The following is a 27,471-nucleotide window of genomic DNA, read 5'->3' as shown; positions in this document are numbered from 1 at the left end:
AATGTGTTGTCTTTAGCTGACGTTAAGTCTGCAGGAAATCAAACATATAGGGAGTGGTGTTGTCACATTTTGCATGTTTCTTTTGTCGTTAAAGGCAGGGTTGGTAATTCTGGTTTAGCAGAGTGAGCGGGTTATAAGTAACCTTTGCAGCGGTCATCTTGGCTGAGCCTCCTCTGTCATCCTCCAGTAGACGTGGAAAAGCTCTGGTGACAGTGAAGCACTTTGAGTGTGTGCTAGTGCAGTGGTTCCCAGAGAGGGGTCGCAAGATGCCTTCCAAAAACAAATACAAACTGGAAATTACTTGAAATTACAAACAAAAATGTTATTTTTTAGTCTAAGTGCTGCTGTATTTTTTAGTGTTGTTCTAATGTCAGTGTTTGGACAGGCCCATTAGTGCGTGCTGCTGTGCGCAGCGTCATGCTTTAACCACTTCCAGGGACAGAGGGGGACGCGGGATGAAAAGTTTGGGAACCCCTGTGCTGGTACACGGTAAGGGTAATGTTCACAAGAGAGAGGAATTTGATTGGTACTTTCCACCCGGACCTCATGACGGGAATAGTTCAGAGTTTTTACAGGATTAATGAGACGTTTCTCTCCTTTTTCTGGACACATGATTTATTGGTTGTTTTCGGGGTGTAACAGCCGTTTGTGTCCAAATCAGACAATTGCGCTATTAGTTCCAGCGCTAATTCAATCCCAGTTATCCAGCTGGCAAAAAAAACTGGGCTAAAAGCTCATCTAGGCCTCAGAGTATATATCGTTTACAGATGTTTACACTGTAATCTGAATGTAATCTATGTGTCGTTTGTGCAAAATGACACATCAAGGACCCCATATGCATTTTCTACATCCTGTAGCTGTATGTGAGGAGGCCCAACCTTACAATGCAAACACTAGATGTCAAGTAACAACGTTTTTAACCAACAAAAGGAAGACGCATTGTGACCCACTTCCTCTGCTGGCATGTGGGGTACTGTGGTTTTCTGCGTCACCTGTATGGGTGAAAGTTACAGTACGTTGTTGAGGTCTAACAGTCACTGGCACCTTCGCACCTCAAGCTGCTACTGAGGTGTTTCCTGCTCGTGTGGATGAGCGGGAGAAAGAGAGAAAGTAGAAAATAAGAATCTACCTATTTCCACATTTACCTTCTCTCCAGATGCTCCAGTCAGGACGAAGGTGGAAAAAACAGGGAGGGAGTATTTGGTGTTAGCTGGCCAGCACTCGATTGTGGCCCCCATGGGAAGGCAGAAGAGAGGGACGGACTCCGGCAGGGGGAAAGACTCGTAGTCCTCCTCCGGATATCTGCTGAATAAACCTACAAGTGGATAAAAAAGAAAATCAAACGGAGAACTCGATTCAAAGAACCGCATGTTGCCATCTCTCCCCGGTGATTATCAATTCACAGCCGATTTAGATGCGAAAACTACCTTTCCAATAAGTCAGAAATGAAACAAAACAAGTTCAAATTATTATAATCACAGTGATGATGTACCACTTCGTCGAGCCAGGGATTCACTTAAAAAAAAGCCGGGCTCTGTAATAAGCAATCAGTTCTAGGTAATCAGGCCTTTGGGCCATTCATCACTGTCAGGGAAAACAAAAAAGAAACAATGAGGTAGTGATTTTATCCAGTGCAATCTCTTGCTCCATTCTGCAGCATCTAACTTTGGCTTTAACGACGCCGTTCTGCACGCATTGATTACACACACAAACTGCACAAAAAACATCTTGTAGAAAAGAGTTTGCAAAGGTAAACTGTTGATCAAAAAAACAAAAGAATTACATCTCACGCTTTTCTTTTCTTTTTTATTAATTTGCCAAAAAATGTGAAGACATCTGTTTCTTCATCTACCAGATGTTCCCATTTGTTGATCAGATGTAGCTGCTGATTTGATCTGTCTGACAAATACTGCTGAATCAGCTGAAATCAGATATAGAGTGTGAAAGAGCACCGAGACAATAACTGTAAAAGTGATTGTTACAGGGTCAACGAGTTCAACAAGGATGCAGAGTTGTTGACAATTCTCTTGGGATGTAACGTACAAACACTAAACATGAAGTTGAGTCATCTCATATTAATAATATAATTATGAACTGATGATGCCAATTAAAGAAATAAGAAAGCATCATTTTAAGCGGCTCCCGTCTCTTCTTCTTCCTAGCAGTCTTGTGCACAGTGGGAATAGTGTTGCTCTGCAGCCACATGTGCACATGTATTAGTATTTTTTTCCAGTACCATATATCCACCAACAAAGCAGACTTAGCTTGCTCATTCTGGATCACGCTGTTGCATGACTGTGTAAATAAAGTCAGATGTTGCAAAACATGTCTTGTTTCCAAAACTTAGAGCTCGAAGCGTGCTGGAACCTTCCTGGCGTGAAACGTTGAAAATAAACTTCAAGTCTGTGGGCTGACTCATGCAAAACATTAGTGAGAAACAGATAGGATCTCTGCATTCACAGTCTGCTGCATATTCAAGACATGCTCAACGAAAACGCTCGAGCCAGCCAGTCTGAGGCCGGGCCAAAAGCAGCAGACGGAGCCAACAGTGTTATCACAGAATGACAGTCTGCTGTCAGTGTGCTGAAAAGTCTGATGGATTTCATGGGATGTAAGTATATTATTATTACTCACATTACCATTAAATATATCGACGACCATTTAAATCTTTTAAAGGAGAGGAATATTGGCGTGCAGAGGCTTATCTAGACGCTCTTATTCTGAGGCATCAACGTGCTTCAACAAGTCTGAGTCTGCAAGAACAACTGTGACAGAATGTCCTCATGCAGCCAGTTCAGTCTGCAGCAGACCCTCCCCTCTCCAGACACTACACGCAGCTGAAGCAACAGAAAAACAGGCTATAGCTGCATTGTTATAATATGTCTTATATGTGACTTTTCAAACACATCTTCAGTTATCCTCTCTGTCTGAAAATGGACGGTTTCTCAAATGAGAAAAAAAAAACATTTAGAGGGAAAACTGTGTGTAGTATTTACATCCACCATGGTCATTTGATATCTCAATCTTATCAGCCAGCAGCAGGAAGTTCTCATCAGTATTGGGATCTTTGTGCAGCTGTAGTTTTCAGGATGAGGACGCCTTACCTGCTTTGTAGGCGATCATGTTGGTTTTGGCCACAGACTTCTTGTAACACAGGTAGACCGAGGAGCCCCACTGAAAACAGGACCAGAGTGAGGAAAGTTAGCATGATGGGAAAAGAAACAGCATGCATTATTCAAAGATCACAGAGTTAAATACTACTTTTTCAAAAGTGAAAATACAACACGGCTGGATAAAACTGTACTCCAAACTGAAACTCTGACATCATAAAAAAAGTCAGCTTCATAATTTTTTAACTAAAAAAATGTTACACTCTGACAACTTATGACAAAACATAATCTGAACATTAAGTTTTTGCTCAACTTGCTGCAGAACAAACAACAGAATCTGAAACGTTAAACCGAGAATCTCACTTAAATAGTCATCTTAAGCTTGGTGTTTAATTACTGATTTATACTCCTAATTAAGACATTTGTAAAGTATTGGCAATTCTTCAAAGTTTTCTATTTTGCATGGACTTTAAATGTTTAAAGTCTGGAAATCTGAGTTCATTTCTTTTTTGTGTTACAGCAATATGATTTCCATGATTTGTCTTGGCTTTGATCTCAAAACTGTTGTGTTGTTTTGCATTAGTTTGTGTCTTTCTGTTCACATGTGGATTTGTTTATCTATTGTTTTTTATTTATTGATTCGAGTGGAAGCAGCTGAAAGTTTGGCAGCACTTTGAGTCCAAGAGAAACTTACCCCAAAAGGACAATAAAGTGTATTTCATCGCATCGTATCTCAAACAATACATATTGTCAATGCAATACTTAAAAAGTAGAGTCTCAAATCTTCATTATTAGAGAATCTTCTGCAACTCAAAGGAAAAATGTCAAAGATGTCTCTACATGATTGGGTGAAAATAACATGCACTTTGGAAAATGTTAACATTGCTTTTTCTTACATTAGACAGAAGAGAGGGCTAGAGGAGATTTAGGTCAAAAACAGATCAAGTACAAGAACAAGAGAGGTTGCCATGCCGTCTTTGTGAATAAGAATTTGTTCTTAATGACATGCCTGGTAAAATAAAATAAAATAAAATAAAGTTGTAACTAAAAACAAAAAAAGACAACCAGGAATTTGATGATACACTTTTGATGAGCAATGTTCCCTATGATGGTTGCTCTATTTTATGTTTAAATAACCAGAGCTGCCCAAAGTGATGAACAAATTAAAGTGACAGGCACAACAATAGCAAGTTAAGTTAACACAAAGTATGACTCTTGAGGGGGTTTTCAATCACTTTGAGTTCAAATTACTGAGAAAGTGTACAATCTTGCCTGAAGCCCAAAATCACTCCTTATTTCCAAGCCAGTGATTTTGCTGCACTGCTCTGCCACCAACTGTGTGTGTGTGTGTGTGTGTGTGTGTGTGTGTGTGTGTGTGTGTGTGTGTGTGTGTTTATAAAGTAAAAACTGGTAAAAGCTCCTCTGTGTAAAATCAATATCTAAGTTCAGTCTGCAGTCATTCATCTTGTGGCCTCAGTTAAAATGCTGCCATCGAGCAAACTGGTGTATTTACAAATAAAATGTAATACAGTACAAACGTGTAGCATTACTCAGGCCTGTTCATCTAGTAGCTGAAGCATTAGCCTGCAGAGAGACGTGATGCTAAATCACTTTTTTGTGTTAAATTCCCCAAAAACTGCACATACAGTGTGCACCTGGAGCTGAACTGAAATATTAAAAACAGGGTCCTACATTTATCCGATTGACAAATTATGGTAGCTAAATCTCTTATTTCATCACAGGAGGCTCTCCGTCTCGCACCGTAAGTCTCATTACATTTACATATTAACTTTATAACACGACTTCCATCACTTAATCTCTTTAAAGAAATCTAAAGGCCCATGCAGCCATTTACACACTTACAGTCATTTTCTATCACTGTAGACCGAGCTGACGCAGCAATGACTCTGAGAGTACACTGATGGGATTCTGTGTGGTTAAGAAAGAAACCAAGCACTGAAGTGATGGCCATCAGGCTGCAGAGACTCTGTCTTCATCTATGAAGGGAAAGATGGGTTGCTTGGCTGGTACAGACGTTAGATGACTAAGATGATTTTCAAACCCGGATCATTCTAGATTTAAGTTTAAGTTTTTGACACTTATCAACAAACATATTGGTCTTCTTATATCTGGGAGATAAGTTTCTCCTGATGTGATTGGTTTTTTTTTTGGGGGGGGGGGGGGGGGGTTTGCAAAATGGCAGCTTTAGCAAAAAGTCTCCGACACCAACATGAAATATTGATGCTTACTATAATTAAACAAAACCTCCATTGCAGCACTGATTGAGTTACCTGGACTTGACACACCCCAAAAAAATCTGTGTTTTTGTTCCCCTCACCATGCTGCTGTTGAGGTTCTTCTCCACCTTGCAGAAGGTGTGTGGGGGCGTCTCTCCCTTGCTCGGGATGATTATGCAGATGTCAGTGACGGCCAGGGCAGTGTGAGGCTGGCTCTCAGGCGCCCGGCGGTAGGTGACGTAGATTCGCTGGGAGGAATTCCCGCTGATGTTGGCCGGGCGACCGGACGGCGTGGTCTGGATGAGGTGGCAGCCCTGCTTCAGTCGCTCTTTCCACTCATACAGCACGCTGTGGAGGGGGGGGGGGGGAGGCGGGACACTGCAGTTAGCTAAACAGAACTCTACATCAATGTGTACTTAATAGAGTAATTATGAAGATTAATCAACACAATATGCTGTAGTGATCTCATTGAGCCAATTAGGTGGCGCAGCCTGTTTAAGTCGTAAACTGGGCTTTTATCCCAGAACGCATTTGCTGACATAATTGAGTTGATTAAGCTTAATGTTGGCTCTGCACCTCATATCCAGCAAAGCAGAACTAATGTGATTAATAGAAAGATATATGAGCTTATATAACAAGACGGCAAGGAGAAACTCCAATAGGACTTTCACATTTTCAGAAAATCGCCCAAAAAACCATCTGATATTTCCAGGAGGAGCTATAGGTTTGAATGCAAACAGTCGGATTTTCGATCGGATTTCACCCAGAGTTTCTCCTGCCAGACCCCCTATTATTTTTTGCGCAGCAAGTCCGAGTGAGCTGATGTGAGAACGCAGCAGGATATTCTCCTGAGAATTCACCTCGAGCCAATAAGAGGGGGAGTGACGTTTCTTTACTGTGACTGCTGCACGGTGCATAGAGTGTATGCATGCGACCACTATGATCTCCTGAAATTATCTGGATACTTTCAGGAGTGCATGTGTGAAAACGGCTCAAGTGAAAATTTGGCTGTTTGTGTTCACACATACAGCTCCTCCTGGGAAGATCAGGAGTTTTTCAGGAGTTTTTCAGGAGTTTTCTGCAAGTGTGAAAGCCCTAAAAGTGACAACACAATTTACTCATGTTCCATCCAACCCACTCATTACTCCCTCACTGCCCTGTTGTTGTTTGTTTTTTTACTTAAATGTGCGTTTGGTAAAGCTGTAAAGTGTAAATCTATTTTATAACAAAAATTATGGTCAAATTTCTGAAAGCCTTTACTAAGTTTTGGATGGGTTTTTAGAGAAAGAGAAAACTTTGTAATGGTGGTTAAATTTAAGTTTGACCCTAAATCAAATACACTTTGCGATATATTTTGACCCTCCTCTCACACCATATGCAGAAAGATTAATGCAAAGTCTGACAAAAACATATTAACCCAGCACAGCTTTACAATGAGGCACAAGAGGACGCTCGCAGAAACCACTCAGAGGATGAGTACTGAGAGGTACACAGCAGTAGCAGTCTTTTTAAACATCCCTCTCTGCACTTCCATTATGCACTTATGCTCCATTACTGTTTGAAGTGGAGCTCAACAGGCGGCGTGTGGTACTAAATGAACGCTGAAAAAGAGAAAAGAATTCATAGCGGCTAGCTCCAAGAATTTTTTTATTCAGTCCATTTCTCATTTTCGGTGCTTATCACAGAATCTGCTCTGCTCAGAGAAGGCCAAACACTTAGTGCACAACATTTTATGCTGTTATACAAAATCTGCTTTTGTTGACGCAGAAATCTGCCATCAGGCGAGCGCAGGTCACATTCCTCTATTATCAACAGAGCGCGCAACTCTTAGGAACTTTAAAATGGCTTTTGTGTTTGCTAAATAAGACCTTCGAAATCGTCTCTCGAAAAAAAGTTGCATGAGAAGTTCAGATGTTTATGCAGGTTTGTTTTCCTCATTTTGTTTCTTCCCTTCACTTCACTAGAGAGATTTCTCATCTCTGTTGGAAAATAACATTATAAAACAATAAAAGACATATGAAAAAGGTAAATCCAGAGTGCGGTTTTTGCGGAGGGAGGCTGTTTTTCAGGAAGCACTAAATTTTTTTCCAACTGACTAAGCGACTTGTGCTCCTCCTAGATGTTTGAAGCTCCTCGTTTTTGCATGACACTCTTAATACCTTAAGCTGAAAAAAATGTCAACTACAAGCAAAAACCGACATAATAAGGACTTTTTCATCTTTCTAATTGATCCAGATGTGATGAAGAAATTCATGAAGTTGACAACAGACTTTACATGTGCTACTTTCGCACTAGCAAACACTTGGCTAGTGTGAGTGCGCCCTTAATCTTCAGAGAGAGAGAGAGAGAGAGAAGCGATCATGAGATGGCATGTGTCAGTGTTTGGGTGGATTACCACCTCTGCTACCAAGTTCCTTGTTGAAACCTTAGAGGTGCTTATGCTTCTCATATTCCTCTCTAGTCCCCAGTGTTAAATTAGGACAAATTGATATGAATTTAACTTGGTAAGAGATTATCCCTCTCTCACACACTCTCACGTAGTAGAAATGAGTAAAGACGGATTTACATGACGTCTAGACTTGCACACACAGACACACGTCAGCTTCCCATTAGTCCTACCGGTGTCTGGGAAGTGCAGCCCCTCTGAGCTTTCAGCACACAAAGCTGCTGATAGCGCGTGAGCAGCCTCAGCGTCAGTGCCTGATAAGCACTGCACTCTGTAGAGTCAGAGGCCAACACGAGCCTCCTTAGCATTGTCACCACCTGTCTCTGCCCGCCCGAGGTGTGCGAGCACTGAACAAACAGTATTGGATTCCCGTACTTCACAAAGATGTTGCTGAGGAGGACACCTGTAACTGCTGCTTCACACCATTTCACTTTTTTTGTTGCAAAAATCACAATGGCGGAACGGCTGCAAGACAGACAGAAAACCGTCTGCTGTGGAGGAAAAAAGTGCTGCACAGGAAGAAATGTCAGGCAGCGCAGAGCTCTTTTTTTTTTTTTTAACGCTGAGAGCACTTCAGCGTTTAAGAGCAGAGGTGATGTGGATGACTTTTTTTTCCCCAATCACAACAGCAAGGAACTCTAGTTCAGAGAAGAAGAAAGCTGACACTCTCAGGAATAACAACACTGTTTGCTAATCGTTACTAGTAATGAGACAAATAATAGATACAGCATGTTCATGTTGCAACACATTCATTACTAGATCAAGTGGATAAAGAGGCTCAGAGTTGTCCAGAAAAAGGACATCATCAGCTCAAATAGATGGTTTAAAAAATTCAGCAACATGTGAACTAGTATGATTCTTACAAGCAGCTTTGTGGTTACATATTCTGCACAGAAGAGGAAGATGAAGGACTGCAGCATCACGGTGGATCTTAAAATGTGCTTCAGTCATTCTTCATCTTTTCTCTTTAGCTGCAGTATACTGACTTTACTACCTTAAACAACGTGTAATAACTCTTCCAGCTTAATACAGAAGACACTCTGTGAGACGAAAAAGGATTCAGTGCAGAGGAATATCAAAATGTTTTTGTTTTTTTTGTATTTACTCTAAATCACTATGTTCTTCTGATCGCTCAGCTGTTAAAAGTTTCTGTGTTTTATTTCCTGCAAAGGCTGAGCCACGGAGAGCTGCAACTGAATGAAGGGATATTGATCCTGTTACTTCTTCTCTTCTCTTTTCTTTCCCTCTTCTTTTCATTAAACCTTTCTTCTCCTTGTTCTACTTCTCACTGAATTTGAAGATCTTACTTTAACAGCCAACATGAGATTTGTGGGTTTTATAGCTCAACAACTTTAAGATGGACCGTCACACTTTGTAATGTCTCTTTCAGGAGAACGGGTTAGAACGTAACCTTTCATCTAGAGTTATCATCATTGGACAATACGTTTCCAGTAACAACATGTAAATTCCAAAACATCAAAACAATACAGAAAGATGACGTCGAGGCTGGAAGGGAATCATGGGAGTGATTCTCTCCCTGCCTGTGGGGAGTCATGAGCAATCATCAATGAGTTAAGTTGATGGGGACATTTATTTAGAGTAGAATCAAGAAAACAAAATATTTGCCATATCGATATATTTTGTTCAACCCCTAGTTAACATGCTAAACTAGGATGGTGAACACTGTAACTCCTGTAGTATGGAAGCATTGTGAACTTCAGCATCAGGCTTCTGCACCATTATGCCTCAAAGAGCTGCTAACAGGACTGAAGACTCTGAGCCTTCTTTAAACCCATAAAGTCTGTGTTTAGATATCGCTCCAAACATAGACTCAAGGCTCCGTTGGTTCTTACCCCAGGTCAGTGAGAGGTGGCTTGTCGCGGCCTCGCCTGTAACACAGGAAGATTTGAGGCGCCATGAGGCCTCCATTGTTAAGGTCGGCAGAATGGCCGCTTGGGGTTTCCTCTACACATGTGTACCCTGGCGGCGCCTCTTCGCCCATCGAACGGATCACCACAGCCACGTCGGTGATGGGCGCCTTAGGCTTGGCGGTCTTGTGGCAGACGTCATCAAAGTGGATCTCCTGGTCCAGTGGCTTGGACGGGTCCGTCAGACCGGCCACCACAAAGTAGTCGGCTACACGAGGGCCTTTGTCCTCCATCATTTCCCATCCCCACCGGCTGCCTGCACGGATACAGAGAGAGAGAGAGAGGGAGGGAGAGGGAGGGAGGAGATTGATTTTCATTGTTGTAGCAGGTACAGGCGGTTCTGGCGTCCTTGCTATGGCAGTAAAATACAAATCTGACAGTCATAAATCTAACTCAGTGGAGGACAGTGGAAGGGCAAATGAAAAGAGAGGGCATGATGTGAGAATGAGAGGGACTTCAATTAGGTACCAGGCAGCCATTAACAGTTTAAACAGTAAGCCGACGGTGTTTGACTGAATCGATTTTAGCTCACATGATCAGCTGAAAGTTCAACGTCCTGGCTCAAGGACACAAAACATGAGGAGAGTGCACGGTTAGTTTGAAAAGAGTTTGAACCTTCCTCTATTTCTCTAAACTGAACCGGCAGAGTTGAAGCCTGGCTGGCTGCACAGACTCGAGTATGCATGTTAAAAAGGGAGCAGCGAGGTGTTTCTTCACACGTGACGTTCTGCCTCAATTACAGACTAGCTCCACATTAAAACCTGCTGATGAGAAGCGCTGTGATATCACGGAGACAGTTAAGCTGGGTGATAAAAGCCAAACAGTAGTTTCCGTAATCTGTCCTAAGAGGGGCATGTCCTGACTGCACAACATCATCCTCACTTTCCTGCACAGGCCGAGCGGTAAAGTGACATAGATCAGTAAACAGGCCGAGATGTCACCTTGGACTAAAAAATAATGACAACAGAACATCTGTCATGATGAAGAGAGCCTTCAATCAAACTTGCAGATAATCTTAGTGACTTAAAGTGTTTGTTTTTTTCCTTGACAAAACTCACACATTGACATGAGTAATAACTTTTCAGTCAAACAATGGTTCATTGGTTGAATCTCAAAAACAACAACAGGAGTGCATTCCCCCCTAAACAACAGAGGGACACTCAATAAACGTGTTTATCACCCACTGAGGAGAGCAGTGTAACCGTGATCCAGCTCCGTGCAATTAACAACTGATCGTTGGTTGAACTCTTATCTTAGAAAAGAAAAGAAAAGAAAAGAAAAGCAATCAGGACCACTGAGGTCATGGGTCTGAGACAAAAGCGCCCTTTTTTGGTTATGGTGGTGGTGGGGTGTGCTTGTACATAAGTGGGTAAGAAATAAATGGCATAATGAGACTATATATGGGCAATACTAGCTGCATAGCAAGAACACAGATTTCTTGAATTAAAACAACAAAACATTACAACAACGAGTCAGAAGGTTTTCATATAAACCAGAATTTTCCTGATACAGGACATAATGGCTGTTTTATTTATTTACTAAGAGGTTTACCTAAAAATAAAGCACTTCACTTAAGGGTGAAGCCTGACGTCCTGAGTCCCACTGCGTTGAGTTCTTGATGTACATTCTTGAAGGCCCTCATTGGGCTGTCTTGCCACTTTCTGGATACGAAAACAATACAAAAGTGTTGTTTTTTTAAGCTAATCTTCACTTTAAATCCCCCAAAAATCCCAAGAGATTTTGGTTCCTGCATCAAACCAAAATGTGAGACTATTGTTTCTTATTACTGTAAAAGTTTGGTTAGGTTTAAAACTTTGTGCTTAGTTAGAGAAAATACTGAACTAATATGTTGTATTGTATTGTGGAGGTAGTCATACAGCTTCCAGGCTTAAAGGGGAACAAGCTTGGCTGTGACTGTTGCAGAGCTCGCTGAAGCTTGCACCATTACGTCCTCCAAAACCATGAACATCTGGATGAAATGCAGCGTTTTCAAGGGAGTCCCCCCCTGTAAAAACATTCCCCACTGACAAAGTCTCACCCTGAGAGTCATTTCAAAGCCAGCAGATTTTGTACTTTTAGAGTTTCTGCTCAATGTAATAATGGATGATTTAAGTGAACAAGCGCAGTGATTCCAACCATATGCAGCGTGAGGGCGTGTGAAGAGACCTCTAATTAGCAAGGGGCGTTAGCGAGTCTTAATGTATGGAATCAGGAGAAGAGCTGAAAAGGCTGCTAACTCCAGCCACAGTGATGTCATGCTAGAGACGTCTCGGCTGCCACCACTAAACGACTGGCATGCCTCTTTTTACCCTCCTTCACAGTCCATCAGACAGTTTTATGTCAAGAACTAGAACAGGTCTAACTTTGACCTCTACCAGTCTCCTCCATTTGCACACGTGGTCTGATTTTTGTTTCTGATTTAGTTTCATCATCTGCAGCGTTGAAAGCAGCATTCATTGTAAGAGTGTCCTCATCACACATGTTGCTGTTGTGACTGTCAAGAAGCATAAATATAAAAACAGCAAAGTTATCCTGTAATTCCCACAACATTGGGCAAAGGGTGATTGACACAAATCTTACAAAAGCTGGGTGTTTATTGATATAATGAGATTATATTTGCAGAGCGACTGAGCCAAGCTTGTAACCAAACAAAGAGCCATTTGTGTATCCTTCTTTGATTAGCACTTCCAGCTATTGGCAGATGGTGAGAAAACGCTGGTCCACTGTGTCCTGGCTCCTGCACTCAGATTACAAATGCATCTCATCATTTCCTCACAGTGAGAGGCTGATGAGGAGACAGTCAGTGAGCTAATTTTCTGTACAAAGTGACGTGTGGTCAGCCCTGACAATGCAAGAAAAGGAGGGAGGTGAATGAGGTGGACGTAGACCTGTGGTTCTTTAAAACCTCTTATTGCCCCATGGACACTCAGGTCAAATTACATATTCAAATTTAACCCTTCAAACTCCCAACTGGTAAGAAACAGACGCTTTGTCAGTGGTTTATACTTCAGAATGACCCTGTAGGTTACCCTCGGTTGTCTTTTTTTGCTCATGCAGACCTCTGCAGTTAACTTCAAATAATAAAATTAACTTGTCAAGTTAACATGATAAATATGCTGTATCTGATTGGACTGTCAAGCAAGCCAAAGAAAGCATATTGGTTTAAGTCCCTGTATGGGCACAAGTATGGAATTGGGTCTGTCGGGTTGCTGGTTGCTCACTCCCTGAGCAGTGCTGAGGTGCCCTATAGCAAGGCATCGAACCCCCAACTGGTTGTGTTGCTCTTACATGTGCTCACTCTCAAATCGTTCCATTAGTGCATGACAGGATCTAATGTGCATGTGTTCCTGGCCTGTGTGCATAGCATGTTCGAAAAACAGTGTGCTGAAATTCCTCATGGGGATCAATTAAAGGATACCTTTTTTTCTTCTGAACAACTTTTTGTATCAGACTCGTTGGAAATGAGCGATTGGGTTAGGTTATAAGTTGAGAACAATTGGTCGAAGAATGGCGCTCCAGGCGCTTCACATCTGCATGAGCATCCTGAGCCCAGGACCGCAGTCTATGTTCACTTTCCAGTCCAACACAGAGCAAACTCATAAATGTTCCTGCATGAGAAGATGCTGGAGTAACACCCAGAGGACAGGATGTGGGACACGTGCTGTCTTCTCTTTTAGAAATACTTACTTGGGAATTGAGCAGAAAACAAAACACAGAAAATGCTAAATAGACTCCGCTCTCGTTTCAAAATGAAAAACAAGTTCAGTGCCGGCTGAGCAAGTGAATTTAACAGCACGTTTATCTACGTTATACAAATATTTGAACTACATCTTCTCTGCTTTTGGTGGAGAAGGATAATAGCTGAGGCACAGGAGAGAAAAAGAGTGGTGGGACAAACAAATATTCCTTTTGCACCTTCAGGTTTGCTCCCAACATTCTCCACCATAAAAAGCCTTCATGTGAACACGTATGGAAAGGCTGACACGCTGACAGACAGCCTGAAGAAGAAGGGAGATGTTGATGAAGCTTTTTATGTGTTTGTGTGCAAGTACAAGGTCACGGGGTCACATTCTTGCATTGACATGGGCTTTAGAAAAAGCAGAAAAGAACGATGTGGTCAACTTTTGTTAAATGCAGGAGAAGCACACCAAACTATTAATCCAATCTGAGTTCAGTTGTTCTCCTATTTAATCAAAAGGACATGAAGTTCATGAAAAAATAACATGCATAATAAAAGGAGGGGTGGAAAAACAAGGGGTGTTGGCCCTTCAAGCAGCTTTCTCATTTCTTGCTAATGCCTGCTTCTCTGTGGACCCAGAACTGAAAAAAAAAAAGAAAACAGCCGTGGGTATTGTTCATGTAACACCCAGAAAGAACAGTTAACTCCTCATTTATTACAGAACTGTAACAACAACAAAAAGTCGACCTCATTTATCACAGGCCTCTGGAGGGAAAGTCTAGTGGAGAGTTCTGGAGGTGGAGTGTTTGCCCGGGTTACACTGACCACAGAGCCACATGACGGCCAAAGAATGATACTCATCCTCGCCATGCTGTCAGGCGGCTAAAAATACAAAGCAAACCACAGCAGCAGCAGCAGCACTGTGGCACACATTACATAAGGACTGCATATATAAACTGCATGTGTGGGTCTGACTTTATTGTCTTAAACCCTCTTTCTCTGCCTGGCCTACATTTCAAGAATAGAAGGAATCAACGTTGCAGAGTTCATGAAGGAGACACGGAGGTGACAGAATGAATTCTAGCATTCAACGTCTCCACTTTCACTAAGGTCAGATACACACAATACAACACTGAAAGATTGCTGCACTGAACATGCACAATTAACACACCCTAAAAGATTGCATGGGAAGCACTTCTTCTTCTTCTTCTTCTTCTTCTGCTTCTTCTTAAAAGGCTAAACTTTTTCAGTGCATTTGAAAACAAACTCAGCATGTGAAAATATGACATGTCTGCAGGAGTCCTGGATACATGGCCCATGCATTAGCAAGATCTGCCCAATCATAAGAGGCCTAAGTCAGCCGCCTGTTAGCCTATAGTAAGTTGCTGTCAATGTTGTGGAATAGTAAGGTTTGCTAGCTCAGAAGACATAAGGGAATTCTGATTGGCAAAGGTAAACAATATCATTGGAAATATCTTGATTTAGATACAAGCACTGTAAGTATTTTTGGCTGATATGCATGCCTCAATAAAAGTTGAATTATTGCACATCACGCCCTGCACATTGGCTTTGCATATCCTGCAGGTCTAGTAACCAGACAATTCACCAGGAAAAAAGTCTATCTGGTCTCTAAGCTACCTACACATATCTGGGAGTCGATACAGTAACAGATGCAAAACCAAACCACAAGCAAACACAAACGATTTCCTCTAAAAAATATGTCCATAAGCAATATCATGGTGGGTCAAAGCAAATTTCCCACTGCAGGATTTGGACAAGTCATGTTGATATCTCTTTAGTCAGCTGCAACAAATTGGTGTACGTCTTGGATACAAAGAGTTCATCATTCACAGGAAGAAATGTCTGAGCGAAGGGCAAACCAGGGCTGTGTGAAAACTCATGAAGCTTTATGTTTTTCTAAAAGTGGCTGCAAGGATTTATGGGAAAAACTGATCCATTAAGAGACATTATCAGACTACACAGAGTGGAATGCAAGACAATGGAGTGGCATGAATTAACCAACCCTTAGATTTATAAATGTGTTTCGGTGAATCAAAGTGCTGAGAAGGCATAACTTCTTGGAACACAGAATCTCTTTCTTATTCAGTTAATCTTGCTCAGATCATCACTGGAGTCCCTGCATCCAAAAGATGCAGAGCCGTGACTCACGCCCTGCCTGACACATACGCAGAAAAATCTGCTTCAAGGCTTAAGTGGTCTAATCCAAACATCTTAATTTGCTGGCTGCCCTACTTCTCCCCTGGCAGACTGACCTGGAAGGGAAAACTGGACTTGGTAAGGGGGTAAACGCCCAGAAAGAAATCACAACTGATTCCTCTGAAGAAAAAAAAACTGAGCATTTAAGACAGGATGTGCTCAGACTGCAAGCATCTTTAGGAGGTCACTGAGGTCCTTCACATTGGTCCTAAAGCACTACGGATCATATTTATATGTTTCTAAATGATTTATGGCGTGGGTGGATTCAGCAGAAATGCCTTAGGATTGAGTTTTCCCAGAGATGTTGCAGACTATTTGTCTTTGTAAAGCTGAAACCAGCATCCGACTGCGGAGCACCTTCAAAGATGTGGTTAACTTGCTTTAAAAGGTGCTCTATTACCTGACACAGCTGGATGCCCTGATTATCTGGGATTTATCTAATGCTCTGCAGTAATCATACAGTGCAGAGAGCCGTGTGGGAGCCGGAGAGAAACAAGAGAAGAAGAGAAACTTAAAACTCTGACACATGAAGGGGCCTGGTGCCAGAGCCAAAGACAAAGCTTCCCAGAGCTAAACCGGCTGACTTATAACCACAATGGGACGTCGGGGAGGAGTTCGATAAGATGTCCAGACCCAACAGGCCTTCAGTCTCCTCCGCAAGGGTTTTATTTAAGCAAACGTGACAAGGGAATGATTTCCAGCTGTCCTGAGTTCACGAGAACCGGAGCCAATGAAACTCACCAAAGGGGGACTCTCGCTTGAGGCTCTTTAAGCCCCGGTCACTGCTCTGGGCTGCAGCTGTAAAGACATCGAGCGCAGACACGGCCACAGCAGGGCAGACACGTGGAGGAGGTGAAAAGGAATGTGCTCGAGAACATAAACACAAGCCAGTAGGAAGCCCCACTAGCCAAGCATCTGCTTCCAGTTAGCCCAGAGCGGGAGGGCGTTTGGCTCAAACATCAGGTCATTTCACACTGCGGAAGAAAGATGACCTCTGTGAGAAATGAGGATCCAGACTCATGTAAAACTATTATCTCTACACGTTGCAGCCACATCTTCTGCACATTTAATTGAAATGTAATGGAGCTACTGCTTCACCAGAAATAGAAGGCTTTTTAAATTCATAGCTCAAAAAAACAAACAAACATAAAAGGAAGCCAAATTCCCAAAAAGGACTGAGAAACAAGCTTTAGACTTTGCCTTCTCTATGTAACAGAAACATTTCAATCATTAATGTTTCAGGAAATGCATCGACTACATGCTCTGCTGGCAGACGACTACACTTTTCCTGGAATCACCTTCAGTTTAATTCCATAAATTAGCAGTAACATCGACTTTAATTGCTCTGAGATGGAGTAAATGTAGGCATGAGACAGTATTCATAAGAGGTAATTAGGATGCATTAACCTTTGCCAACAGACTTTGTGTTTTTAATGAGGTATGAGACTATTTGTTGCTGTCAGTTTGTTTATGTGTTTGAATCCTTAAGTAGCTGTGCTTTCTTTATAGTTAGAAACATATTTCCCCACAGGGACTACTAAAATCAAATTTACCTTTACAACCACCCGTCATGTAGAAAGACTTGTTCAAGTTGCAAGGTAGGAATAAACATGGTGTTGCCCACAACTGATGCATTGCCCTCTGAGCTAGTCTCAAATATGCACCCTGTTTTGACCTGTAGCTGTGCAACAGTGTCAGAAATACAAAGATGCAAATGGAAAATTGTGACAGTACTGAAAGGGGCAAATCTAAATCAAGACTACAACACAAACAGGCAGAACTTAGTTATTAGCCTTTATAAATCAGTGCATTAGGTCACAACACATCATGGGTTTGCTAAGTTGAGTGCAATGGCCCCATTGATCATTGATTGAACAGTCTACATACAGACTTCATCCCAGTGTTTATTACGAAGACAAGAAAATAGGTAATGCAAATAAGGTAAGCTATTTTTTTTTACAATTAAGGACATGACATTAAATGAAAATTTTGAAATTAATTTGCAGAGTTTTTGAGTAGAGAGTGTACAGGTAGCCGTCTCATGCAAAGGTGCGATTTGTCAGTTTTCTCTGACAACATATCCAAAATGTACAATGGATAGTCCTGATGCATGCCTCCAAATCCGCTTCAAAACCAACCATCAATAATCACTTAACTAGTGGAAAAAGTGACACCAGGCAAGGGGTAAATTAATTTATAGATTATAAAATTTGTTGGATATTTGGCATAACTGAAGACCGAAAAGATGTAACATAGCAAACATGAAGTAAAAGATTTTTTTAAGCAGCCGGCATCCAGAGCATTCACATTATTTTGAGAGCATTTTTCCAGGTTTTAATCCTAAATTCACATAAATAACCGCATGTTTCAGTGAAAAGTTTTGATGAAAATAATTCACTGATGCTGTGACACAATGGTTTCGCTTTTAAAGGCCACATATTATCCTCCTTTTCAACCAGTTTAAATAAGTCTCAGAGCTCCCCAAAACATGTGTGTGAAGTTTCTTGTTCTAAATCCACTCTGATCCTGTATTTGATCATGTCTATAAACTCCTCTATTTCAGCCCTGCTCAGAACAGACTGTTTCTGTGTCTGTACCTTTAAATGTTAATGTATCTGACCACGCCCCCTCTCTAGAAGGACTTGGGTTGGCTCGGGCTTTCTCGCTCCATGTCCTATTGTTTACGGTGAGAAGGCAGACTCAGAGGACAGAACAAACACCTAGCTGTGGGAGTGTCACCCACCTGGGGGAGGGGCTACTGCCCTTTGTGATGTCATGAAGGGAAAATCCCCAAACAGCCTGTTTGAGCACACATTTTCTGAAAAGTGGGGGGTTTGAAGAGAGACTAGGGACACATATTAGTGTTAGAGAAACATGGTGAAGTGTATTTTTTTAACAACATGTGACCATTAAAAGTTGATGGTATTAAAGATCGGCAGCATCACATCAATGTTTGTTATTACTGACTATGTTTCCATCGAGAAAATGCCTTGGGGGAGACAAATATCTTAACCCAGGGAAGAGTACATTTTTATTTTTCCCTTCTTATTATTCCCACTCGAGAGACTTACAGGAGACGCATCCTGGATAAACTAGATTATGGGACTTTCTTCCTGTATTTAAAGTCCCCTGAAGTGTCTCAGCTTTGAGAAATGTACAACAACAACAAAAATACATCCGAACATCAAGAAGGTTACTCTGCATGAAAATGCAGCGCTTTATTCAACGAGGACAGCGAAAGGTTTAGCTGCAGTTCTTGTTTTTTTTTTTTCCTGCAGATAAACTCTCCTTGACTTCTTCTTAAAGCTTCAGCGTTAAGCACTTCTCAGAGCAGGAGGAGGATGCTCGGGGTCAGGTCACTGATGCTCTATCCATGAACACTCACTAACCGTTCCTTTATGTGATGAATACAAACGATCATTATGCTGCTAATTATGTAGAGGGGGCCTAATAGGTAAAAAAAAAAAAAAAAAGAAATAACAGGGGCAGAGTTAGCAATTTGTGCTCAGCTAGGACTTTACCAAACATGAATATGTTAAAAGTACATTAAGGTGCTTCTTTCAAAAAGAAAGGTGGGCATGCAAAGTGACAACTACAAGTACTTTGACCCACATTTCAAAAGCTGTTTTTAAAATTCAGCGCAGGCTTTAAGACAATCTGTCTCTCTTGGTGGGAGTGGATGACTGATGAGTTTGTTATGGATAATTAAGCACAAACTGTGATAGATGGGGATGCAGCAGCAGGGGAAACAGCAGTGAGAGACTTCAGCGTGCAGCTACTGATCCCATTAACATCAATATCTGATGGCAATAAAAAAAAAGGCAATGCAAAGATGATTAACTATAAACAACCAAAGCACAGACGTACAGCACCCACCTACACACATGGAACATGAAGTTGTTGGATTACTAATCATACTTTTAGTCACTTGCATAGGTGAATGGAAAGGTCTTGACACATAAAATGAAATAACTGTGTATGAAACTCCCGTTTACTGTAACATATGAATCAGAAAAACCGTGATGATGATACGATGAATGATTGTTGCAGACATTAGAGTTGTCTGGTGTCGTTCGTTTACATAACTGTTTGTTCCCATCACCTACTGTATGACACCATTTCCTGTTCACCCGAGACCTATAAACACTCAACCATACCACCTGATCGATTAACCCACACTATCGATTATCACCACCTAGTGTCCAAATAAAGTGAATAAACAAACCAAAACCATTGAAATACACTACATAAATACACACACACTAATTTGGCTCTTCCAGGCTTTATCTAGATATGTTGTTTTGTGATTGTGATTTGAACATGACAGTAGAGGTGGGCAAAAAAACACTGATTTAAATGTAAAAATCAAGATTCTTCTTCTAAGATTTCAAATTGATTCATAATTTCCAAAAATCTTTCTTTCTTTTTTTTTTGGCTAATCAGTCACTCCCTGCTGAGTGCTAAGTAGTAGAATGCCAAAAAGAGCAACAATAAATTCAGCCAGTCTCACAGATGACTGAAGTAGATCCTGAAGTATGTACTAATTAAAAAATAGACTTTGAATCATGAATCCAGAATCTTTTTGAATCGAAAATCATCCCCAGCCCTACATGACGGGAGTGTGAAAAGGTTCCCTCCATAAATTTCTACCTGCCTCAGATTCCCTACATTCCCTGCTGCGAGGCCACCTGTGTCTTTAAGACGATTAGGGAATTGCTTCTTGCTTTATCAGAAGAGGTGAAACAGGTTCACCGTAGTCATGATTTGTATTGTCAATAATGTGCTTTAAACTCCCACCTTGAAATATTGTCGTTCTAATATTGTTTAGTGTTTGACTCTCGTTTCAGTGTGGACTGCACTGTCTGGTTTCCCTCCTCCAGCAATAGCCTAGAGATGTATAAAAAAAAAAAGACTCAGACATTTATTGGGGGAATTTGTGTCGGTAGCAGCTTGCTGTGAGGCTGTTTCTTCAGCTAATTGTAACTTTATTGGCTGTGTGTTAAATTGTCCAGGACTCTTGTTTTAGTTCTTTCTCTGGCATTGTTTGGTAAATAAAAACCCCACGATCTGTTGGCACTGATTTCTGCCTCCTCAGTGCGTTTTTTAAACCACTATATTTTACTCACCAGACGTGCCAAACAGACAAACTGAAATCCATTTTCTTGAGCAGAATTGCAATCGTTAAAGCTGTATTAAGTGACAGGAAAAGGGTTTTACACATTACAAGATATTTCACCAGTGTGACGACCTGAGGATGTTCATGACCGAAGTGAAAAGGGATAAGACCACGTGCATGACACGGGGTCATTTGTCCAAAATTAGTACCCAGCCTGCCTTGTAACTTGGATTTAAGTCACAGCTGCCAATATCGCAGGTAGAGACAAATTGACAATACCACATTTTAGACTCTCAGACAGAAATTTCAGGCATCTTAAACGCATTGGAGCATCTCTTTGTGCCGTCTTTGAAAAGCCACACAGCTATTGTTGCTCGCAGATAAAGGTGCTGATTTAAATCTTATCTGGGACTTCATTCCACATTTAAGAAAACTGCCACTTAACTTGGCATAATGTGCATCCATCGCCTACAGGAATTGCATCTTGTCTGTCTCATCTCTTTCTACAAATGTATCAATCAACATAACACGAGATAGATGCATTTAAATATCATAGCCTTACAATGATATAACCATATAGAAAAATGTCGGATTTATCAAGAAAAAAAGGCTATAGGCTGATATAAAACAGAATATTTCAGGTTACAGAGGTGGTGAATACTGGGATAAAATAGCCAGGCATAAGAGGTTACCATCCTGGCTCTGGTTTCAGTATTGGTACAGGGATGTGCTCTGCAGAGCCCTGTTGAAATCAACACCATATCTCCGAGAAACCCGATCTAATCAACCCGCCTCTTCCAGCCTGATCTTTTAATTCCATAAAAGGTTCTTCAGGTTAAAACAATCCTACACATTTGATTCTCCACGTGACGTCTTTTGATTTGCAGCTTGTAAACATCGGAGGCTGGCAGGTCTGATTTAGTGACGTCTTTAACGTCTCCCGGTGACCGCCCACTTCTCTCTGAATGATGAGAAAGAGTGGGAAAAGACAGCTGGGGAGTAATCGTTTATCCTTGTGAGGCAGGTATAGACCACACGCGGTGACAGAATAATACAAGAATCAGATGATTACAGCCCTCACCACTGGAGCCTTGACTGAGTCACGCCCACATCCCAGAAAGTTTCACTCAAATCTTTCAAACTAAAAGGTTATGCAAAGGGTGAACAGACAGAATGTAATGCAATTTAGCCTGGAATGTTTCTTTTTAAAAGTCAGTGTACATTTTCACAACTCAGGCTAATCACTCTACTGAAAATCCTCATTATTGAAACGCAACCTCCCCCAACTGTACTGCATGCAGTTAGACATCTGTTATAAAAAGCTGCCAATTTAAAATTAATGTGGCTTTTGTTTTTATATTTAAATTTGAGAGCCATACTGATATTTTTTTCTCAAACGTACAGAGAACATCACCTAGGGCGCCGGATGGTTTAGCGGTTATGTTGCACGCCCCATGTACAGAGGACATAGTCCTAGTTGCAGCGGCCGTGGGTTCGAATCCGGCCTAGGCCCTTTGCTGCATGTCATCCACCATTCTTTCCTCCCAACATTTCCCGTCTCTCCTCAGCTGTCTTATCCAATAAAGGCTAAATTTGCCCCAAAAGTATCTTTAAAAAAACCGTACAGACAAAGTAGAGTTTACATGTTGCTCTGTCTCTCCCTGGCACATGTTAACTCACCCTGGTAGTCTGACCAAATGTCTGTCTTTAAAACGGCCCGTTCTTAATGCAACCCAACAACCACTGACTGAAAGTTACATTAACCAGATGCTACACACACTGCTGCATAATTTCCCAATGAGAAAAAAAACAAAGATGTATTTCTTTCAGTGACTCTGCTGGTATCTGTGTGCGTCTCACTTCAGATGATAAAATCAGTGCAGAACGCCTAAAATCATCTCGCCCAGAACCAGATGCCACCCACCAACCGAGGACACATCCTGCCTTTCTCCCTGCAGACAATACTCTCTGAGCTTACAGCTAATTAGTGTTTGTGGATGCTTTTCCCTGGGAACATGAAATCCTGTCCTCACTCGTTCTTCTAACAAATCCATCGAAGCTTTCTTTGCCAGAACATCAACGTCGTCTTTTTTCTACACCGCATGAAAAATGGTAACCACGCTGTGCTGCGACCTTCAGGCTGACACAATATCAAGCTTTTATCAAAGAATAGGTCACATCACTAAAACATTAGTGTTGCTTTTCAAGAAGATATTCTTCATTAATCCCGTGAGGAATTACATTTTACACTCTGTTTAATGAACATGAACACACATGAAATACACACACATCCACCAACAGGATCCTATGGACACTACTGGAGGCATGTCAGAGTGAGGGGGCTGCCCACAGCGAGCACTCCTGAGCTGGTGGGGGTTTCTGTGCCTCGCTCAAGGGCACCTCGGCAGTGCTCAGGAAGTGAACCGGAACCTCTCCAGCTACCAGACCAATTTCCAGACTTGTACCGGTGACCCTCCAGTCCCTACAGATTGAGCTACTGTACTATATACTTAAATATTAGGGTTGTGGCATCATCAGGAGTCACATAGAAACTGTCCAGCCTCATCGGTTTTTGTAGACAAAATAAGGACGATATGTGGAGAAGGGCTATTTTTGTTTCTTCGTGCATTGTTGCTGCCTCTTTGCTGGTGAAGAAGCCGCCCGGCAACTAAAGAAGAAATTTTACATTTTTACGTGTGTAAATTCAGATGGCTCATCTTGCAAATGAGCACGGCAACAGATACACAAAGAGCAAGGTCAAAACCATCAGAGGAGTGAAATCTCAGAATGATTATGCATGGCAGAATGCAGTCAGTAACATTTTCTACCTTAGAACAGGCTCCACACAGTAACTGTTACAATAGAGAGCATGTGTTATGAAATCATATCCAACATCATTAAAACTGAGCAAATTGTAGACATAGCAACACCCCATGATGAATATGCTCTTTCAAAACACAGACATGGGAAAACAATTTGTAAATCACAAGATCTATTACTGTATAGATGAGAATAACGTGAACAAATCTCAAAATAAGATTGAATTCAACATGCTACTTATCAAGAACACGTCTGTGACATATTTGCTGTATCTTGACCAAATTAAGACTTTTGCATCACTTCCAAAAAAACTTCCAGTAAAGTTAAAAAATAGAAAATGTTTGCATCCATAAGAACTACAGATCAAGATATTCTTCTAACATCGATGATGCCTCAGTCCACATTTATAACAAGAGACACAGTCAATGTGTGTTTTGTACTCAATGAAGCAACAAATACAGCAGAATGCCAAAAGCACAACTGTCACTAATTTTGTTTTGCGTTTACAGCTCTTGCTCTGTATTTTTTTCTCTCTCCATTACCCCCTCTAACTATACACACAAAGGTGAATAGAACAAGTTTGCACTTAATGGGATGAGGGGAATTCATTAATTTGCTGTACTACAGTTTTAATATTCATCATTGTGACAGATAAAAGAGGCTCCTGCAGCCTTCAGCTTCCTAATCAGAACACATCATGTGTATCCCAGCGTCACCGCTGCAAACGACTCATCACGTCTTCATACCTCTGCTACAGCTTCACACAGCAAACCAAAAAACTAAGTACTGACTTTGTCATATGTTCCTTTACTTTGTGTGAATGCCTGACTAGTTTTACAGAGAGAGTGCCCACAGTGAATCTCCACAGGAGGTATCGAAGTGCAGCGGTTATTCTTGGGGCTCGCTCACACAAAGCAATCTGTACTGTGCCCATTGTCCAGGCTTGTTTGACCCCTGAAGTCCAGTTCAGCATTTTAACACTTTCTTTGGAAGAGGTGGATTGGGCACAGTACGGTTACTCATGCACAACAGGAACACAACTTGGACATGTCGTATAATCAATCCCCGTCTGGTTGGGCCTGTAGCAGTGTGAGCGCAGGACAGCGGGGTACGGGGCAACTGGGCCTAGTGCGAGTCGGCCCTTGTTATATTCAGTATTCTTGCAGGAACCCGGGAAGGCAGGGAAACACTGAATAAGGGTTTATCGAAAACAATTCCTTCCCTTGATTCTCTGGAGGTTACATCTTAGCCCAAATTCATTTCTTCTAACACAACACACTCAACAAGTCCTCATTCGGTTACATATTCTCAAACAGTATTCCTGGAGCTCGAGTCGGGTGAGCATCCGCGCACTGTGGCCGACCGCTCCACGACGTGCAATTTGCTGCTCTCTTTGTTTACGTTCGCTGAATTACGCAAGTTTGGGAATAATACGCAGCCTCTCTTTGCCTCAGGCATTAAAGCTGCCGCTGCCACACGAGGCGACATGCGGTGTCGATTACAGGTGGACAGGGAGCATTAACCCTGAGGCTGGTGTCGGGGTGAGAGGAACCAGGGTTACTGAGCGTGCACGAGGTCTTCAATCAGCCAAGACGACACGTCTAGCTGTCTGATCTTTTTACTCACTGCCGTAAATCCTCCACTTGGATCTGCTGCGCGAGACATCACAGCTTCAGTCGAGCGACCTATGCATGCAACCAGAAATGCCATTTGGCGCTCGTTTGGTAGATGACAGTGGCTTCAAGTATTTATCTTTTTTTCCCTCTCTAGCATTCCATCACGGCGCCCTTTCTGCCCTCTCAACGTGAGCAGACACGGCAAAAAGACTGAAGACAAACACCCTGTCCATCACAAGCATAACAACAGAACATGGCCAGGAGAGAATGATATGTGAAGGGACTAAGACTTGAATGAAAACCAAAAAACCAAAAAAAAAAAAAGGCCACGCAGGCAGGGGATTTACGGGTTTCCAGTCTGGTTTACCTTGCTGGAATGCGGAGCTGAGGTTTTTCCAAAATCACAGTCTTTGAAAGTATTTCTGTCACACGTGTGATTTGACCAGACTTGCCTGTCTCCCGTGCGACACCACTAAACGATGCAGAGGGGAATTCTTGCGGTAAGTAAACCGTCAGTGTGTCAAGACCCGACGGCAGCCGTCACCGCTGTGCGTGTCTGAGGTCTGATGTCAGAAAAGAAAAGAAGCAGTAAACATACTCGTGCTCGAGCTCTGATTACCAAAACTTCTCGGGACAGAAATATCTTTTCTGTGACGCTGCATGCACCGCAAGTACGAGTGGACACATTCCTCAGACTTACGCAGAATCTATTAGATTGGAAGTATTAGAATCCAGTTTGAATGGCGTCCAATCGCTGAGTTGTACCACGCCTAAAATCACCTGCTCGCTTTTATTGGCTGGAGGAAACGCACCAGCTTCCCACCCAAAACAAACCAAAACATAAAAGATCCCAGGCAGGGGACAATGGTCTCTGCAGACACGGTCACTACCACACACGTATGGAGGCCCGTAAGTGACGATTGAGCAACATTAAAAAAGAAAAAAATGTGGAAAACACTACTGACTCTACCTTTAAAATTGGCATGTAAGTAGTTATAATTCAAGTGTGTATATAGCAAGCAAGCCAAAACAGGTATAAAGCTCAAATAGACTTATTATCAGACATCCTCGTATATGCATGCAACCTTTTTTGTGCAGCACACATCGGCTCAGCTGTGTTTCTCTGATACGTGCTGCAGACATTGCTGAGATTTTAAGAGCATACACCCTGTCCCCAGTAATGAACTCTGAGCCCTTTTGCCTCCACACGCCAGCCAGTGACAGCCTTTAATCTGGACTTCACGAAGACACTCACCTTGCACATTTTGTACCACTGCATTTGGCAAAGTGTTAGTGAGAGGCAAACTAAAATCTGAACGACTTAAAATATCCTCCGGCAAAAAAAAAAAAAAAAAAAAAGGGGGGGTGCACACAGGGAGAAGGTTAGTGTTTTGGGGGGGTTATTTTTAGGTCTTAACGACCTCACGCTTGTGCCTGAGAGCAGTCACATATCACCTGATGAAGAAGGGGTTTAATGTGGTGTGACTAGGTGGGTCGTTTACATCACGCACACACGGGCACAGGTGATTAAAACAGTCACGATTTGGGGTTGATTGCAGCAACCTGTAGCACAGTAAAGCTGCTCGGAGGGGAAAGCACGATGGGAGATATCGGGTCAAATGTACAATGACGGCAGAACTGTCACGAGCGAGAATGAGCACCGGTTGAAACACGACACAAACGGAGACAGGAGTGAGGAGAGAAGGGCTAGAAAACGGGATTTGCAGCTTGTTTTTTTTTTTTTTTTTTTTTTTTATCTCGTAACTAGCAGCTGTTTGGTTAAATCCCTCCGTCACGATAAAGGTTCATCATTCACTCACCTCGTTTGTGGACGTCAGATTAACTTCGGTCGGTGTCGTCTAACGGGTTTGCCTCATGTCCTGCAGAGTCGGTAGCGGAAAGGTGACGAGAAGTGGTCGGTTGTTTTGTTTTTTTGTTTCCTCCCCCCCACCCTGTTAAGAGGGTGACACCGTTATCTGTCCAACCCGGCCGGGCAAAGCGTCTTCTGTGTGTCAGTCACTGTGCGGAGCCGGCTGCCCGCTCCGCCGCCATCTTGGTTGTGATGGGAAACACACACACACACACACACACACATACACACACACACACACACACACACACACACACACACACACACACACACACACACACACACACACACACACACACACACACACACACACACACCCCCTCGTGTCTCCTGGGTGGCAGCTTTACATCACAGCCAGCCTCTCCCTGCAGGGAATATCTCACATAATCTACCTGATGTTGACTGGTGGTAATTATATCGTAGAGATGATAT

At 42.1% G+C, this 27,471-nt stretch overlaps 1 protein-coding gene across 9 annotated transcripts in view; it reads right to left on the bottom strand.

The window, feature by feature from the left end:
- Positions 1–27,243, bottom strand: part of LOC132989553 (C-myc promoter-binding protein-like) — a 77,038-nt gene extending 49,795 nt beyond the window's left edge. For 6 of the 9 annotated variants that reach the window (XM_061057279.1, XM_061057526.1, XM_061057698.1 and 3 more), the window contains exons 1-5: positions 26,990–27,243; positions 9,647–9,977; positions 5,449–5,695; positions 3,105–3,174; positions 1,146–1,315 (exon numbers count right to left, since the gene is read on the bottom strand). In XM_061057279.1, the coding sequence (XP_060913262.1) occupies positions 1,146–1,315; positions 3,105–3,174; positions 5,449–5,695; positions 9,647–9,957 (798 nt within the window). In that variant the 5' untranslated portion in view covers positions 9,958–9,977; positions 26,990–27,243. The remainder of the gene's footprint in view (positions 1–1,145; positions 1,316–3,104; positions 3,175–5,448; positions 5,696–9,646; positions 9,978–26,989) is intronic. The other 3 variants (XM_061057361.1, XM_061057864.1, XM_061057943.1) reach the window with 1 other exon arrangement.
- Between the last annotated feature and the right edge of the window lie 228 nt (positions 27,244–27,471).

Source organism: Labrus mixtus, chromosome 1 (genome assembly GCF_963584025.1).
Source record: "Labrus mixtus chromosome 1, fLabMix1.1, whole genome shotgun sequence".
Lineage (NCBI taxonomy): Eukaryota > Metazoa > Chordata > Actinopteri > Labriformes > Labridae > Labrus > Labrus mixtus.
The sequence above is the reverse complement of the archived record's forward strand: the minus strand, read 5'-3'. Positions and strand labels throughout refer to the sequence as shown.